This window comes from Carya illinoinensis, chromosome 12 (assembly GCF_018687715.1).
Source record: "Carya illinoinensis cultivar Pawnee chromosome 12, C.illinoinensisPawnee_v1, whole genome shotgun sequence".
Classification (NCBI taxonomy): domain Eukaryota; kingdom Viridiplantae; phylum Streptophyta; class Magnoliopsida; order Fagales; family Juglandaceae; genus Carya; species Carya illinoinensis.
The window spans coordinates 20,941,450-20,961,324 of NC_056763.1; the positions used below are offsets into that span (position 1 = coordinate 20,941,450).

Below are 19,875 nucleotides of genomic sequence, written 5' to 3' on the forward strand. Positions count from 1 at the left end.
TGTAAAAATGATTAAAAACTACATTCCTCTAAAAATTACTGATCTGTTGGGTTCTTGCCACGCCAATTGCGGCTCTTTAACCATAGAGATGACCCTAGTAATGGAATCTATTGTATGTAGTGTCGAATATCAACTTTTTTAGCCATAAATTAGATAAGAAAGTTCACCGTTTTTAACTTGAGCAACGGCTTTTAGGATTGACTTGGGTTCTTGTTTACTTGATCCACGAAACTCATCTACTGGATCCCATTCCAACAGAAATTGAGTCTAACCAAATCCAAATGACCAGCATGTCCTCACAACGACTACTTGCATAAAACCAATTCATACTATCGTCCAGACCAACTGATGGAAGGAAATCAACATTTATCTTCATCATGACAACACGGACTATTGTCTTTTTTTTATATAAGTAAACAACACGGACTATTGTAATTTGTAAGCACGCTCCATGTTCCAAGTAAATGACAGAAAAAAAAAAAAGTTGACATTCTCTGACTTGGATTATGTTTTTGCATAACATCTTTGCATACCACCAACAACATTTGACAACATTATGAATGCAGACACAAAATCCAGAGTATACAGCACACATACAATTCAGCCTTTCTTGGGCATGGCTGCAAGCCTAGTATACATCCTTGCCATGGATTGGTACCCTCTAATATCGCCAGAACGCAAAAGGTTACCTGGCCAAACCAAAGTGATTGAATTAAAATCAGCACGATAAATGAGTGATAACTCAACCCAATAAACCACTTCTTCTTTAAGGCACCCATTGTTTAATAATTCACGCATTAACATGGAATGGGACAGTGCAAATGATGTGGTGCAACAAGTCTAACCTTTTATGTTAGTTGGCAAGAAAAGTTTGTACACTTTTTCTCTAGTTTTTTTTTTTTTCTATAAGAATTTTTATTTGGAATATAAAGCAGTCTCTCATTTAAAATAAACAATACAGGAAAAGCAATCATATCCCCCATTTCCATCTACCTGAAGTCTTGACATTCTAATGAAACAAGCATAACTTGTATCTTCTTTTTAATTTGAGTTTTGCTACATACAAGTACAGTCGCGCACTAATCTATGTACCAATACTGATTTATTCATACTTAAAATTTAAATTAACACTATTTTCAATAAAATCTACTTTTTGACCAATCACATCATATTGGTGCACAGATTAGTGCACAATTGTGCTTGCAACTATATTTTTCCTTTTAATTTTTATCTATCCGAAACAAGTTTTTTATCTATCTGAAACAAGTATACAGCTATAGGTGTTTTAACTTATTTATTTATTTACTTATTATTGGTCAGTAACTCACACATCTCCACAAGACTTTGACACACAACCTCACCACCACCCAATTCTTATTTTGGTCCCTGGAGAAAGGGGCTGTGAGGGGAACTGCCTTTTAATGAAGGCGGCCTTGGTCACTGGAATTTGTTATAAGAAAGTAGGTAATTTTCTCAGCAAAAATAAACCAAATGGAAACTAATTACATCACACATAAAAGAGTAATGTATCTACATTACTTCACATAAAAATTGCATACAAAAACACCCTCCAATCATGCATACCTTAATCACGTTTCAACATCCATAATTTTTCAGAGAATGACGAATAACAGTTGGACTGGGCTCTAAAAGGGGATTTGCTATACTGGAATATATTGGGTAGGAGTTCAATGGGACTTCCAAATCCAAAAAATCCAATTCAAAGAAGGAAGCAAGCAAGTACTGCTAATAAAATTTAACCATGCCCTTCATAAGAACCAGAAACACAACCTTCTCTCAGCCCCCTGATAAGTATTTTGAGATTTGATAGAAGTCCCAGAAAAAAATTACCATATCAGTGAGCAACTCAAGTTCATGTTCATACTCTCAAGCTCACCTTTCTTCTAATTAGTAATAAAATCAACTTTGTTGACCCACCCCCCAAATCCAAAATAATTGTAATAATAATGCACAAAATTATAGAAGATTACCTGAATCACAATTTAATGGGCTATCAGGTTCTGGGTGGGCCATCAAAGCAATAATAGCCCTACAAACAGATTGGAGTGTCCACGCAGGGCTCCATGCATTCTTCAAAATATCAAGGCAAATCTCTCCTGTCTGCAGAAAAAACATATTATTTTTTTTTATAAGTAATAATAAATTACAATTTTATTTTTCTTTGCAGGCTGTGGGATTCAAACCCACGCCCACTTATGTGCAGCAGATCTTAAGTCAGCAGAAAAAACGTATTATATACCATAAACAATGCTCAATGAATCGCGTTAGCAGCATTGAATTGAGCATTAGCGTTGACCATAACCCCTAGCCTTCCAAGCAAATGATGCCAGCTCGATTCCTTAAATTCTCAATTCATTTATTAAGTTGTGACACCTTTGGCTCAATGGAAGGTAGCTTCACTCAACTTCACCATTTAGTAGGCCAATTGTGATTCTATATATGCTCTAGTGAGTTCAACAGGATATAGTGAGCTCTATAACTCTTCCTTCACTATCAACTGAAGATAACTTGTTAAGCCGACCTTAACTGATGTTTTCTCAATTATTAGACAGGGATTATCCTCATATCACTCCAGCAATATTCCACGTCCCACATTTGCTCATCACCAAATTCATTCATTCAACATTGAAATCCTAAATTCGAGAACTAGCAAATGCTTTGTGGAATCACACTCAGTCTACTTTGAGTGGCTCAGGCAATTCCAAGAAGTGAGGTGGATTTTATTGCATAATAGAATTTTCAAATTACTGAAGAATTTTCTTCTTCTTTTTCTTCTAACGTTTAAATGTATCTATTGTATGCTCTTTGTTTACTTAGATGCCACCTCTTTATGAGATGGAAGAAAATTACATCTACATACAAAAAAATGTCCTAAATCTAGCAGAACTCAAAAGGCAGTAATTTGAAAACTTGTTGACATTGTGCTTCAAATTTTCCCCCAAATTTCCAGAAATTCAACAAATTTCAGAGAAAACAAGACATATCTTTGCTCATCACCTCTCCAGCACCTCACAAGCTGGAGAGGAATTGTGGGGACACCACAGATTGCGGCTGTATGAAAGATGGCTCCTCTTTGTATTCTTTGGTGTATTTGGAGTGAAAGAAATGATAGACTTTTTGAGGATCAGGAACGTTCCATAGAAGAGTTTAGGAGGTTTTTTTGGAAGACTTTATTTACGTGGGCCATCGCTCTAGAGCTTAATGGTCTCAGTTTCCAAGATTTCCTTGTATCAGTTACTAGATCCTAAATAGGTGTATTCACATGTATACCTCCAGTGTACCTGGAATATGCTTATTAATAAAATTTCTTATTACTTAAAAAAAAAAAAAAGTGCTTCAGCATTTTCTTGAAAACCCCTAAACCCCATTTCTGCCAGCTAACCACGTACACAACCTTAAAACCCTATTTTACTGTTGTCCCATGATCCATTCTACCTTTCGTCTTCCCCGTGATCATCATTACTTTGATGGTGGAAAGGAACCATATACAACATAGTATATGTGTACATGCTAGTGTCTTCATAGGTACTGATAGTAATTGTAGAAAGTATATATCATACAGAAGATCCGTACCTTAAAATGAACGTTTGGATGAAAAATTTTTGTTAAGAACCTCACTTGAGGAGGTTGCAAAGGATACTGCTCAGGAACAGCAAAAGCAAGCTGGAAGATGCCACCCTCATAGGGAGTCTCTGACGGGCCCTAAATAAGTCAAATCCATCAAGCAACAACAACAACCTAATTTACTTATAAAAAAAAAAAAAAAAAAAAAAAAAAAAAAAAAAAACCTAATTCATCATGTTTTCTTCATCAACAACTGAGCATACCTTGATAAGAGCAGTCCATTTGAATATGTTGGAATCATCACAAACTAATTGAATATCTGGATCAGCCATTTTTTCCCGCTGCACCTCTTTGTACTCCTTGAAAAGCCTTGCCCTAGATGCCTGCAGACAACAAACATGTACAATTGATATGCTACTCTAGACCTAAATCTCCTACATCTTCAAGGCTAGATAATGGAGGCCATATGTGTTCGTGCAAAATGAAGCGACATGGACCTCCTTGGAAAGAAATGTATAATATAATTACAAGAATTGATGCAAAAAGACAAAAGGAATAACAAGCAATAAACAACCCGGACCTGATATCAACGCCTATCTATAAAAAATAGAACGGTTACACATGCCTACTTAAAACAATGATAGTTATGGCTAACCTGCATTTTGCTTCTCCTGCCGATCAAATTTGTCGAGAGTGAAAACCTAACAGTAAACCAGTGACGAAACATAAGAAAAACAAATGAGATGGCAATTTCTAAACAAAATAAGGAGTTTTTGCTACTTGTTATAATGTGACAGGCAGTCAAGTTATGCACAAGAATCGTACCCTGAAAGCCGAAGACGAGTAGTGGATGAAAGCTACAGTGACAGACTCTAATTCGGTACTAGATAAGCCTGAAGGAGTCTATCATTGATGTTAGACGACATGGTTGTAAGAGCATTAGTGATGGATTACGCAAATCCAAAAAAACTGAAGAGTTTATTTAGCTAATAGAATATAAAAATATGCTGCATTGGATTATGCAAATGCAAAACAAGATGACTTCTAGCTACAGTAAATTAATGTTGTGGGTCATATTTGATTGATACTATAGCTCGACCAAATTGAATAAAAAAAATATTTTGGGGTCTGTGAACACTATCTCTTCCTCGATTTTTCCCTCTACCGAACTACACTTTTTTCCTTTCTTTCTCCCGTGTGTTTTCTCCATTGTCCTTCTACCCAAACTCCTCTCCATTTTCCTTTTACCGAAACTCCTCTTCTCTTCCTCTCCATTTTCCTGTCCTCTTGTCTTTCACACTTGGTAAGATTTCCTTTGCACGAAAATGAGAAAAAAAGAGAAAGTCTGAGTTTTAGACAGATCTGGGTTGCAGCAACATTCCTTTGTTGCAGCAGCTTGTGTTTCGTCGCACTAGCACCAATCGAAGCCCTCTGGTTTCAGGGGGCCGCCATCCTTCAACCACATCCTCCCTGAGTTTCGAATAAAAGGTAAGTACGTGACTATTTGTTTTATTGTGTATTGATTTCGAAATGGTTTGTGAGGATTTTATTGTGGATTGAGAGTTTAGGGTTTGTTATTAGGGATTTTCGATTTTAGGGGTTGTAAACTTCTTTAGGGACTTTCGAATTTGTACCTGCATCTTGAATCCAATAATGGTCTTGTGATTTTGGGGTTTTAATCTATAATCCATTCGGTCCTCAAACAGGGCAGGAAGCTATAAAACTTATAAAAAGGCAACCAAAACCTCAAGCCGTGCATTTAGGTTACATGCATCAGCTTCTGAGTTCTTCGACTTCAATAAACCTGGCATATATTGCTTATTCAGATATTTTGGGGTATTTGTTTTTTATTAGCAAGACTGGGCTTGTCTTTTTGTATTTTGTTATTAAAACAATTGAATATGGGATTCCCTATCTTTCATTGGAACTATCTGTGTTCTGCCATCATCATGTGATATTATGCAAATTATTACTTTGCATTAGCATAATCCATTGCCTAAATTGCATTTGCATTATCATGTGATATTATGTAAATTAGATAACAAATTTAGAAAACTTGCATTTGCATAACCATCCATCCATTTCCAGTTATATAAAAATTTAGAAGAACCAAAAAACAGCAAAAGGCGAAAAAATCTTGGATGCAGGAGTGTATGGGAGTACCCTTCAGATACAGATCTCGCAGAAAGGGAAAATATAGGAACCGAAAAGGGCATACCCACACGGCACCGCGAAGAGCAACGAAGAAAATGAACCAAGATATACCCAGCAGCGAATAGAAGTTTTTCTTCGGCACTTCACCTTCGAGATTCGTCTGACCGAATGGCCAAAACCGAGAATTGAAAACCCTAGTGTCCACTCTGTCAGGAACAGACCAAATGCAAATGGAAAATGATAGGGCCACCGCTGGTGGCTCCCGCTGGGGGCCACCGCTGGCCCTATTTTTTTTTTTTTTAATTTTTTCTTTTTCTTAATGATTAAGTAATTTTTTTATAATATTATTATAATTTTTTTATATTTTTTTAAAATGTTTAAAAGTATTAAAAAATAATTTAAAAAAAAAAATCAAAAAGGCAAAAAATTGTTTTTGCCTAACGGTGACTCCCAGCGGGAGCCACCAGCGGTGCCTGTAGCACCGTCCCAAATAAGCAAATCCAAAACCAACAATACCAGTCAACGAGGGGCAAAAACGTATATAGCCGATGAAACGGTGGTAAAAACGTACAAAATAGGAAATAGGGGAACGAAAACGGAAAGCAAAAAGGATCAGGCAAGGGCAGAAACGTATATATGCAATCAAAGAAGGGCAGAAACGTAAAAAAAGGAGACACCAAAGTTGAAAGTAGGACAAACAAGAGCTGAAACGTAAAGAAGTGTAGTTCTGCTGTTCTGCAGCCACCGAGACTTTCTCCCGAGGCTTAATCCCCACTGCCATGTAGAAAATGATACATCAACTGAGCACATGATCTCAGCGTGAACCTGGCCGCACTATTGCAACGGCCAAATCACACTTTACAAATGAAGAAAGAATTGCTTCGATGAACAGAATTTGCTGCTGCGTCTTCTTCTTCATCATTTGTTGCATTTCTCTCTCTCACGCTTCATTAATTCAGTATTCATCTGCTGCTTCTTTCTTTGTTTTTTATTTTTATTTTTATTTTTATTTTTTTTTGTAGTGTTTGGTCACCAGTCTTTATATCTTCAAAGACATGAAGCAACGTTCAAAGCACCAATCAGAGGCACCACTGTTACTATTTCTTGCTCTGTGCATTTTTTATGGGATTTTTGTTTCAAGCCTTTGGTTTTCTTGTAAACAAGACTAATGGAAAACTTGCAGAGAAGTAGTAGTGATGAAATTTGTTGTTTGGATTATGGTGGTGCCTATAGCTCTTCTGACCCAAAGTGATGCACAAATTGGTGCAGAAAATTTTGAAAAAATGACTTCAAGCCACTTTACGAACCATTAAATATTTTTCATTTATCATGGTGGAAATTACCAAATGGTGCAGAAAATTGAAGGAAAAGAAACCAAAGAGGAAATAACGACGGACTCACTTAACCCTGCAACTGCATTGGTCTCACATGCAACCAAACAAAAGCTGGAGCACAAAACAACTCAGCAAATTCAAGTTGACCTAAAGCCTTCAAATATAGAGAAAATTGATTAATTGAAGTTGCTAGAGAGAGAGAAGAGAGAAAAGGGTCGAGATCTTGGACCGGCGGTCGAGAGAGAGAGAGAGAGAGAGAGAGAGAGAGAGAGAGGGCTAGGGTTCGACAGAGAGAGCTTCGTGAATGTGGGAAGGAGAGAGAGAGGGGGTGGGTTTCGACAGAGAAGCTTCCGTATTGATCTAGGCAATTTTTTTTTTCCTTTGCAATGCGGTCTACTATTGGGAAGATTTGGGCTCTACTTGGCAGGCTATCGTTGGTTGCCATTGTATGGAGAAAAACATAGACAAGATATTCTCTTTTTCCAAACTAACCATTTCGAAGGAAATGCTAAAAAAACAGAGCATTGTTTATAATAATATTTTCCTGTAAACCAAATGGGAAATAAGAAAGTAGCTAGTTTCAAACTTGAAAATGTGAAGATGGAAACAAGCAAGAGGAAGCAAGGCGCTCCATGCGGTGGTTCTCTGACAAACAGAGCATGAGAGAGGGAGCTCTGTTCTTGGGATTAGTATGAGTCACGGCATTTAAACTACATTTCCTCCAAACGGAGATCGACACACGCACGCCCAATATCCTCCCTTTCCTTCCATTCGGCATTGGCATCTCCACCGCGCGCAGACATGCATTCGATTTGAGAACCAACTTTCTAAATCCAATCCAAACAGCAATTCATGCAAAACTGATCAAGACCCTTTAGAAATAAAAAATGAAAAGGAAGAACACGAACCGCAAACTTATGCTTTCTTGCTGGAAGATTGTAATGGACAAAAAATGGACCCCCTTACCAATGACTCACAAAGCTCCAAGAAGTAGAGAGAGAGAGTTGGAAGAGAGAGAGAATGTATTGATTGAATTATTCAAGTAGTATTCCTTTCCTTACATTATGTTTGTAGGAAAATGATAGAGTCAGTAGTCATTTATTATTCTTTATATATATATATATATATATATATTTTTATTTTACTTAATAGTTATGGTTAAGGAAGTGACTATTAGTAAAATTATATATTTTTTAAATTTTTTCTTAATGGCTAAGGATGTTAAAAAAATACTTAAAAGAAAATGATAAAAAAAAAAAATTCCTACTACCTTATAAGTAGTAAATAAGTAGCAACAAGATAGTAACTCTATCATTACCCATATTTTTATATAGTTGCTCATTAACTCATACGACATCGTTTTACACATCTCCTTATTCACTGTAATTATTCACTAAATTATACGTCATCATTTATTAATACACCTTAACCTCAAAATGACATCACACATACAACACACATGACAAGCCATATTTATACAATCTTCAACTAACAAAATTGTCAATTCATTCCAAATCCTATTGCGGCACATGAGGCCATCAACACTTCACTCACTTTGAACCATTACATATCTCTCCCCTTTAAATAACCTTGTCCACAAGGTGAGGAAATTTCTGCCTAAGCCCCCAATAGGATTCCCAAGTGGCTTGTTCAACATCACCTCATTGCCATTGAACCAAAACTTCAACCATGGCCCTGTTGTTTACTTTTCTATTGCGTCGCTACAAAATGACCTGAGGCTCAAGTGTAATCTCACATTGAGCATCTACTCAAGGTAATGTTGATAGAGGAGAAATATGTTATCTAACCTTCTTCTTCAAACAAGAAGCATGAAACACAAGATGCAACTGTGACTGTGGAGGCAACTCAAGCCTATAAGCCACTTGTCCAATCTTCTCTAATATCTGAAAAAGGACCAAGAAATCTGGGTGATAACTTCTTATTCCTTCTCACTTCTAAAGACCTTTGTCTATAAGGCGGAAGCTTTAAACAGACCTAATCCCCTACTGCAAATACCCTTTCAATATGCTATTTATCAAACTGAAACTTCGTTCTTTCTTGTACTAGTACCAAATTGCTCTTTAATGTATCTACAATCTGTTCTCAAGTCTTCAATAGTTGTTCCACAGCCTAATTAGGTGAGAGACTTGAAATATATGCTTGAAGAAAAGTGGGTGATACTCCATGAACTGCCTCATATGGAGTTAGCTTAGTATAAGCATGGAAAGTGGTATTATACCACCACTCAGCCAAGGTCAACTATTTAGACCACTACCTTGGTTTGTCACCAGAAAAACATCTTAAAAAATGCTCCAAGCATTTGTTTACAGCTTCAGTTTGACCATCAATTTGAAGATGGTATGCTAAATAATAGGACAGATTCACACCCTGAAACTTAAAGGTCTCCGTCCAAAAAGAACTGGTGAAAGTAGAACCTCTATCAGATGCAACACTTTAGGCATGCGATGTAGCTTAAAAACATGATCTAAGAATACTGAAGCCACTTTAGCTACTGTAAAAGGATGCTTCAAATGTAAGAAATGAGCACACTTCGAAAATTTGTCAACAACTGCCATAATGACTGAATAGCCCTTAGACATAGGAAATCCCTTCACAAAATCCATAGATATATCTGTCCAAACTTTTTGAGGAATTGGCAAAAGCTAAAGCAACCCAACTGGGTGAACATTTTCAACTTTATTCTTTTGACAAATCTCACACTCCTTTATAAATTTCTTGATCTTAGTTTTCATACCAAGCCAATAGAAGTAAGATCTTCCTCTATGTAATGGTTTGTGAAAACTTGAGTGACCTACACTACTGCTTGCATGAACAAAATGCAATATTCTGACTTTCAACTTTGCACAATCAGGAATATAAAGTCTTCCTTTCTTGAACAAAACACCACCTTTAACAGAAAATGTTGTGCCTGTTGAAGGTTTCTGTTGTAAAACAGCAAATTGCTACTGCACTACGTGATCTTCAACATAGGCCCTTTTAATTTATTCTAGACAAGTGGGATTTGGAACATATATGGCTAGCATAGTTTCACCACCCCCATCCTGATCTCTTCTGGAGAAGACGTCTGCCACCTTGTTCTCCACTCCTTTATTATATTCAACAATGAAGTCATATCCCAGCAGCTTTGACAACCATTTCTGCTGAGTAGGTATTCCAATCTTTTGTTCTAGCAAGTACGTAGCTATGGTGGTCATTTCTAACAATGAAGGAACCTCCCAACAAATAAGGCTTTCATTTCTTGATTGCCAAGACCAAAGCCAAAAATTCCTTATCGTAGGTTGATAGTTGCAGATTCTTGCCCTGCAAAGCTTGGCTTAAAAAGCCAAAGGTCTTTGCTTCTACATCAACACAGCCCCAACAGCACTAGCACACACATCACATTTAATTATAAATACTTTAGAAAAAAATCAGGTAAGGATAAAACAATAGGCTTTGTTACAGTTTATTTGAGTTTATCAAACACCTTAGTTGCCTCCTCAGACCACTCAAAAGCGTCATTCTTTAACAAAGATGTCAATGGTGCAGCTATGATGACATAATCTCTAATAAAATTTTTGTAATAGCCAGTCCCTCAGAAAACCCCTCAATGCCTTAACAGATTTAGGAAGTGGCAATTTGATCATTGAGTCCAACTTTTTCTAATATGCCTTGACCCACTCCTTAGAAATGAGATTTGCCAATACTCAATCTCAAGTCAAGCAAAATGACACTTAGATATCTTTGCATAAATGTGGTGGCTTTGTAAAGTGTTCAAAACGGTAGCTAGATACTTCAAATGAGACTGCAAATCTCTACTATAAACTAGTATGTTATCAAAGAAAACAATGACAAATTTTCTCAAAAAAGACCTGAAGACATCATTTATAAGGCCTTGAAATGTGGATGGTGCATTAGTGAGTCCAAAAGGCATTACAAGGAATTCATAATGACCCTCATGTATTCGAAATGCTATTTTTGAAATGTCATCCTCCCGCATTCTAATTGACGATAGCCTGACCTCAAATCAAGCTTAGAAAAAACAGTTGCTCTAAAAAGTTTATCAAGTAATTTATCCACCACTGGTATAAGGTACTTATCTTTGATTGTAGCTTCATTAAGTACCTTATAATTTATGCAAATTCTCCAAGAATCATCCAATTTTCTCACCAAGAGAACAGGTGAAGAAAATGGAGACTGGCTTGGTCTAATGACACCAGACTACAATAATTATTTAACTATTTTCTCAATTTCCGTCTTTTGGTAATATGGATACCTATATGGCCTCACACTCACTGGTGTTGAATCTTTCTTCAAAAGTATTTGATGGTCATGAGATCTTTGTGGAGGTAAACCTCTTGGTTCATCAAAAACCTTCTGAAATCTGTCCAATAGATTCAAGATATCCCGAGGTACATCATGCAACATCTCTTGAGACTGAACTGAAACTATCTGTAAAAATAAATCTTTGTGCTCCATTGAAAAGAGTTCATCAACCTCAACATCATCAACTAGGTTGCTAGTAGTGGACGCTAATGCTTTTAAACATGTCAAAACTCCCTTATAAGTAAACTGCATATGCAGCTTGCCAAAATCCCAAATGATAGGGCCTAGTGACAACAACCATTGTACTCCCAATACTACATCACAATCCCCTAAATTTAAAGTAAGTATATCAGGTACAAAGGTTGTACCTTGTATATGTAGGGCCACATCACTACATTTCCCATCAGTACCCACCATATCCTCATTTGCAATTTTGACCTGCATAAGAATAGACTTCCTCACTAACGGTCCACACTTGATTACCACTGTAGTATCCACAAAATTATGGGTGCCGCCTGTGTCTATCAAAGTAGTGACTCTTCTTTTCTTAATCTAGCCAAGAACTCTCATAGTATTTGGACTTGGTGTTTCCACCAATGCTTGGACTAAAATTGAGGTAGCTCCAATAATATCTTGCAACTGCTTATGCTTATCTTCTTGTGACTGATCAGTTTTCTTTTTAGATTCCCATGACACCATTTGGGGCAAATACATGCCCTCCAAAACATATAATCTTGGTTTCAAGCACTTATGTCCTTGATGCCATTTTTCCTCACAAACAAAGACCACTTTTTCTTCTATCTTGCATTTGAGCTTATGAAATTCTTTGATAAGGTACCTTAGGAACAATCTGCCCTTTAGGAGGAGTTCCTAAAATAGAAGAAGCTTGCCCTTATCTTTGTACACTAGCTCGTGCATCATAAGAGCTAGTCTTCCAAGCCTTTCTTGTGCTCCAAATATTTTGTTATTGAATCTTGGCCAAACCAAACGCATCATTGAAGTTCTTGGACATCTTTGCAGTAAACCTTACTTCTTTCAAGCCACTTATAAAGCAACTAAGCTTGTTCTTCTCAAAAACCCCCTTGAGTCTATTAGAAATTAACTCAAATTATGTCTTTTAAGATGTTACAGTACCAAGTTGCTTCAACCTTGTGAGAGCCTTCATTGGATCATCATAAAGAGATAATCCAAATCTTACTTGCAATGCTTGAGTAAAATCATCTCAAGAACGGAAAAGTCCCGCTTCACTGGAATTTTGGAACCAAACCAATGCTTCTTCCTCCATGTGAAAAGTAGCAAAAAAGATCATTTGTCTTGGTGGCACTTGATAATAGAAAGTATTGGTTAGCTTTATACACCCAAGCCATAAGATTTCTACCAGAAAATCTTGGAAACACTATCTTTATGCCTTTAAAGATTCCTCTATCAACTTGCTCACGATAATGCACTTCATCACTTCTTTCATGCAGTTCATATTGCCCTCAAGATTTTTGCCCATATCTTCATGACCCATTGATCCATTCACTGATATTCTTGAAATCTACTATTTAACTTCTACAAACCTTTTATCTTGATTCTCTTTGTCGATTTTTGCAGTTTCATGTTGTTGGAACCAAAACAGCAATCGTATCTTCAAGTTACTTTTGTTGTCATTCTTGTTACTGCCTAAGGTGATTCAAAGAATCCACCACTTATGCATAGGATCACGTCCCTTCAGCCATGACTACTAATATCAACTATCATGGACCCCTTACCAATGACTTGTAAAGCTTCAAGAAGTGTAGAGAGAGAGAGAGAGAGAGAGAGAGAGAGAGAGAGAGAGAGAGAGAATGTATTGATTGAATTCTTCATGTAGTATTCTTTTCCTTTCATTCTGTTTTTATAGTTACTCATTAACTATACGGCATCATTTTACACATCACCTTATACACTGTAGTTTTTCACTAACTAAACGGCATCATTCTATTAATACACCTTGAACTCAAAACGACATCACACATACAACACACACGACAGGCCATATTTATACAATCCTCAACTAACAAAATTGCCAATTCATTCCAAATCCCGCTCCTGCACAAGAGGCCATCAACACTTCACTCACTTTGAACCATTACAATGCATTGAGACACAGAGGGATAGAATTGGAGAGGAAAGATATCAAAAAATAGTATTCATTTCTAGATAGGCTCTTTTGAGAAATGATTCGTATATGTCTTAAATAGATAAGTTATGCATAAATTTTTATAAAAAAGTTAATCTCATCTTAAAAAAGTATAAAAAAAATTATTTTATATTAGTAAAACTCAAAGTTTTATAAAACTAAATTATATGAAACTTGTCTATTTAGAATTTGTAAATTGCATTATTAAGCTCTATTATAATAGAAATACATATAATATAATATCATTATAATTAATTATATGACTTACCTCAGCATTCTGCATTGAGAGTGATAGACTTATAAAATATATTATAAAATATTTATGAGATATTTTAGTATAGGAAATGATTTATATGTCTCAATCTTGCGCAAATATTTTATTAAAAAAAATGATAAATTTAAAATTTTTATAAAAAAAATCAATCTTTTAATATTAAACCTCACCTACTTTTAAAAAGAGAACGTAAGATTTGCAAATTCGATTTATTTTATGTGTCTATTTTTTATTTATTGTAGTTTTCAAACAAAGACTATGGATTTATATTTTAAAACAATTGTCTCAATATATACCATTTTGAGAAAATTATAACCTTTATCTATTTAATTATTTTTCTCCATCTTTATGTCCCTTAAGTTATTTCATGTATGCCCACAAATTGACATCTCAATCTAAGGCGATTTTAGAGTAAAATTAAGGAGTTACCACTTACCATATCATTTCTCAAATTTATATATATATATATATATATATATTTTTATTAAATTAATTGTAGAATGAATTATAAAATTATAAAGAAATGTAGTTATTGATTGTAGTTATTAATTAAGATAATTGTTTTAATGCTATTGTTGTCGAGACTGACTGACTTGGGACTGTCAAGTCATTCTTGGCCTTTCTCGTGAACTCAACGAGGACAGAAACAAGAAAACAAAGCCATACATACCTCTTGATCCTCAAAACTCATGACACATCAAACTACACTGCTAAAAGAGAAGATTCTGTAAAGATACAGCAAATAAATGTTCATATATATATATATATATATGGCCAGAGTTCTGAAATATAGGCTTTCACAATAGAAATATTGTTGGAAAATTTGGTAAAGCGCACGGCTTAGATTGTTTCAGCTCTTAGACCTATCTCCCTTCTTAATGACAAAGGATGCAGTTATATAATGCCAGCTTTTGTTATTAAAATATATATAATAAATGTAGGTAACATGAAATCAATTTTCATTACTAACCTTATTTCTCTTCTCTAAAACCCAACTCCTGGAGAATAATTTCCAAAATGTAAGATCCCACAAAATTACTATTGCAAAATCTAACTCAAAATGTCTAAATCCACCGTTCATCTGAAACCCCACAGGTTTCTGTATGACCTCAATCCTGATTAAGTTTTTACACGATCAAGCATAATGATAATAATGGCGAGATGGCAATCTATTTGTACTTTGCGCGGGTTTGGCTAATGATATAACCCAATTATATTGAGATGTGTGAGCTAGATTTATAAAAAGAAATTACGTACGATAATTGGTATGATTTGACCAGATAATTAACGTATATTGTCAAGTCACATAAGTTTAAATTTATTATTATTTTATATCAACCTTATATTCATCTGTGTCGAAATTAGATTCAAGCTTTTCCCCAGGCCTCTCTATCTCTCTCTTTAGATGTTTGGATTTTACCAAGACATAACTTGTTCAAATAATTGGTTGACAACCACAAGAGGTGATAGTAAAATACCAACTTGTTACAGCTACAAAATGTAAATTTGGTGACTTAGAGCCTAATGGTATATGACCTGATTCTCCAAATAAACCAAATAAAAAACCTGGACTCGAAACCCTCCAACTATTAAAAAAAAATGTAAATGTAATGGCCTATAACTCTGGTCAAAGAGGGAGCCTTTCTCCTCAAGTCCCTATTTCTTGATGAATTGGGGGATTGCAAAATTTTCTTTTTGGGCAAAATACGCTTTCCACCCTCCGACTATTAAATATTCTACATTTTGAATCCAGAAAGACTAAAATTGACACATTGCACCTAATACTAAAATTGATACAATGCACCCCCCGCTGCTATGAAGATCTGACTGTAATACTTGTAAAAATTGTGCAATTTTACAAAAACTAGTGGCTTAATGGTGATAATAACACTCGAGGGTCAAATATATTCATCCCTTTAGTTTTTATGCTTGAGAACTAGTGGCTAAGAGAAAGAGAACAGCAATTAGTCTAAAAAGGGGCAAACAAATCCACTACAAACGGTGCAAAAAGAAAACAAAGGGTTCCTTTTTTTTAAAAAACCAAAAAGAAAACAAAGAGTCAAAATATCATTGTCTACTCGAGTATGACATACAATATCGAAAGGGAGCCTAATTGGAAGCTACATGCTAAACATGATGTTGCATTGCACCAGTCTGCCTTCCACCTCCATCAATTCAGTGATTCAAATGGCCTGCATTTGTTAATGAACACAAAGACAGTTCTTGTATTAACATTAGACCAAGGGTTTACAATGAATTATAGAAAACCATAACAACAATAGTGATGAAACCACAGAATGCTTTTAGAAAGCAGACACAATTTCCAAAATAGTCATTTACCACATCATATTCATGCAACTAATTAACCATTCAAAAATGAAACAAACAAAAACGTTCAGATTAAAGATTGTGTTTTGAATTTAATAGGTAAAAATTGACAAAAAAAGAAGAAGGGATTTACAATTAACCTGATGAGCTCTTATATATAATTATTTCTGATCAATAGCTTACATAATGTTTCATCACAAAAAAATTGAACTTTCAACCTACACCAAGAAATATAACTGATTTCTAAAAGTACTAACACCTAAAATAGTGAGGCTGAGACTAAAAATTGAGAGAGAACCGTTAACCAAAAGACTATATCAACGAGATAAGAAGACCATATTAGAAATCATTTCAAATAAATGCAGTACAATAAAAAATAGCAAAGAGCTCATCGACATCTACTTACTAATGCAAAAGGCCCGAACAGAGTTTGACAAAAACAATGATTTGAGACAAGCTTTTTAAGAAATTTTTGAATGGATTTTATACTGCTAATGGTGTGGGTTACTACGGTTTTCCTTATATACGAATGAGGCCTCAAACATCATATTCAGGGCGGAACCAGAATGTTTAATATGGGGAGGCCAAACTATAAAAATAAAAAATAAAAAAAAAAAATTGAGGGAGGCAAAGTTAATTTATATGGAATTTCCCTTATTAAAAAAAAATACTCAACAAATTTAATTTTATTATATTTCTGAACTTTTTTTTGTTTTTTTTTTTTTGGGGGGGGGGGGGGGGGGGGGGAATTCTGCCCCTGATTTCAGATACTACCTTAATCCAGAAGATTAAGCCCCTAAATTTAAATAAAATGCTTTCTAATAACTTTGGTTAAAATGCCATATCAACCACTTGCTCTTGTCAAATCTACCCAATGCATGAGGCTTAACTATAGACGCTCACATGTGTATTCCGACGACAAGTCTAGCTCCCGATCTGCATCGTGGGATTAAGCAATTTTGTTTGGTCACAGAATTTCTTGCATTTACTGAATCACCCAAATATGTAATTGATTTGATCAAAGAATTAAATGCAGCCAGTTAGCCACCATCTAGCATATGAAGCATTTGCAATTAAGGAGGAAACAAGATGAATAGTTAACGAAGCGGATTGAATGAGGATATCCATTTAAAGATTCGAAGATGGTTTTAATATGATTTTTAATCGTAAAACAAAACGAAAAAAAGAAAAATAGAGCGAGCGAAAATTTGACAAACAACCATCTAAAACCCTGAACACATTATTGGGAAAAAAACAGAGAGAAATTAGAATGCATATATCGAAATCAAATTATTACCTAACCAGAACCAACGATGATATTGTTGATAGGAATGAAGATCAGCTTCACGAAGAAACCGACAAATCCCATCACAACGAAACCGATCGCCGTACGGAACGCCACCTTCGTGAATTCTAAAACGCCAAACAAGTAAGACCGTAAATTCAGAACCCGATCAATCACACAGATCTCAACGAAATCACAAAAATTTATATTCGTGTATGTGCATACCTTTGCGATCAGGCTTGTGACAGCGCTTGACGAGTCGGACGCTGTCCTTGGCGAAGTCTCTGAGAGGATCGACGACTGAATCTACGGCGTCCATCGCTCGGATACAATGGAAGAGACGCAAAGCCTAGATCTGAAATTTAAAGAAACAGTACGAACTTTGGGCGTGTATACAGTCTATATACTGGTCAAAAACGGAAGCAAAGTTTTGTCTCAGGACGAGAGTGCCCTTAAACAACTAGGGCTTGGACGATCGTGTCCTCTACATCTAACGACACACGCAGAACGGTAGGACTGGGATATGCGATCGAAATTTTGAGTAGCGTGTACGGATATAATTAATTTAGAGCGTTTCGATTGAAGTTGATGAGAATTCATCTCATTTTATTTTATTTAATTATTATAATTTTTTTAAATTTATATATATAATATATTAAATAATTCAATTTTAAAATTTTAAAAATAATATTATAATAATATTTTATTCAACTTTTAACTTTCATCTCAATTCACTATCAAATCTTCTCGCCTTATATTTTAATTTTTACAAAAATTGTATAGGCACTATTATTATAAGATTTTTAAATATAAAATATTTTTATATTTTTATTTTGACATAATTTGATTTAAAATAATAATATTTAAGTGAAGAATAGTGTAAAAGTTGTGAAATATGTTTTTAAAAAAAAGAAAATTCTATACTTCATATTACTATATCACATTCATTATTTATTACCATTTGATAATCTTTTATTAGATTTTTTTTATCAACAATGATAAATATTCTACTTCTTATATAATGAAATAAGAATCTGGCATATAACATGACTCTTAAAGAAATAATGAGGATGATAAACCACAAGGATAATGCTAGGGGACTGAAATGGTGCAAAGGCCCTTGCATTGTACCGATAGTGTAAATGTACTTTTATATTTTTTTTTCCTTTTAAACATTTTTTTAATATCTTTATATATTTCAAAAAAAATTTAAAAAATATCAATTTACTAATAATTTATTTCTTAACGATTAAGAAAAAACAGTTAAGTATCAATCAAAATGAGGACACTTTCCTCTAACCACAATATATAGTCAAATAATCATTTTAAAGTATAAATTCGTGGGTAGTTATAGGGTTATTATCCTATTTTAAAAAGAATAATAAATAAGTAGTAAAATGATAGTAGCTCTATCATTTTTTCAAATTCATATAATTTAGATTTTACTCGAATAATTACAGAATAATTGTCAACAAGGACTGAAGAAGATATGGTTTGGAAACCAAGGGGCTGGTTTCCTCAACAAGAGTAATTCTTTCAAACCATTTTTTTTGTTTTTAGTAAAATTTGGATTACCTTATAGAGCTTATCTTGTTCAAGTTTTCAGACGAAAGGGTTCTTGTTGCAGCTAATTTTCCCTTCATCATGATTCTAATGAGTTATTCGGTTTTACTAAAAATTGTAACACCCAAATAAAGAGAAATAATTTGTATAAATTTTAAATAGATAAATTTCATACAAGTTATTATAAAAATATATACCCCACTTTAAAAAAATCTAAAAAAGTTATTTTGTATTAATAGGACTTACTTTTTTACAAAAGATTTATATAGACTGAATTTATTTGAGATTTATATCTAACGTTACTCTTCAAATAAATGTAACTAAAGATTGAGGAGATTTATATTTAATTGTGTTTAGATGAAAGAATTGAACTTTGGTTTGATCCCCAAAATAGACTTCCATTGTCACAAAATTCCTTAGAATCATGCAACGACAGCCACACCCTTTCGTCTATTTAGCAAATGTATTCATAATACACACAAATATATAATGGATAGATAAATGATATTTGCAGTCGTGATTGTGCAAGCGACGTGCAGTCGCTTTGAAAAAAATGAATTAATATAAAACTCACATAAAAAAAAAAACTAACTTTTTAATCGTGGATCCCATTCTTTTTCAAAGCGTTTACGCAGTGTTTGCAATTCTACGACTGTATGTAGCATTGCTATAATAGATATGTTACTCAAATAAACAAGGGACAGCCAACATGCCGGAGCACACGTAGTTTGTCGTTTGTTAGTCTCCAAGGACTAGGGGGATAATGTTTCAAAATTGAGAAATCAAATTTCTAATTATAAGATGTGTAAACTCTGCTTAATTTTTTTGAATATTCTGACAATAGATCTTAAACTCACATAAAAAA

General features: G+C 34.5%; 2 protein-coding genes across 10 annotated transcripts; both read right to left on the minus strand.

Annotated features, from left to right (window-relative positions):
• Positions 1 to 293: 293 nt before the first annotated feature.
• Positions 294 to 5,948, minus strand: LOC122289822 (protein PEROXIN-4). Of its 9 annotated transcripts, none has more exons than XM_043097133.1 (7): positions 5,749 to 5,948; positions 4,411 to 4,478; positions 4,241 to 4,286; positions 3,849 to 3,968; positions 3,595 to 3,723; positions 1,992 to 2,121; positions 294 to 689 (listed from the first exon to the last, which is right to left on the minus strand). In XM_043097133.1, exons 3-7 carry the CDS (start codon positions 4,244 to 4,246, stop codon positions 601 to 603), a joined length of 474 nt encoding a protein of 157 aa, XP_042953067.1. In that variant the 5' UTR covers positions 4,247 to 4,286; positions 4,411 to 4,478; positions 5,749 to 5,948; the 3' UTR covers positions 294 to 600. The 9 variants fall into 9 exon arrangements, with proteins under 9 accessions (XP_042953067.1, XP_042953071.1, XP_042953068.1 ...); XM_043097137.1 differs by having other exon boundaries at positions 4,241 to 4,300; XM_043097134.1 differs by having other exon boundaries at positions 4,411 to 4,488.
• Positions 5,949 to 15,798: 9,850 nt separating this feature from the next.
• LOC122290516 (protein transport protein Sec61 subunit gamma) lies at positions 15,799 to 17,835 on the minus strand. The gene is made up of 3 exons (XM_043098277.1): positions 17,673 to 17,835; positions 17,460 to 17,575; positions 15,799 to 16,026 (listed from the first exon to the last, which is right to left on the minus strand). The coding sequence occupies exons 1-2, from the start codon at positions 17,764 to 17,766 to the stop codon at positions 17,460 to 17,462; spliced, it is 210 nt and encodes a 69-aa protein (XP_042954211.1). The 5' UTR covers positions 17,767 to 17,835; the 3' UTR covers positions 15,799 to 16,026.
• Positions 17,836 to 19,875: the final 2,040 nt, after the last annotated feature.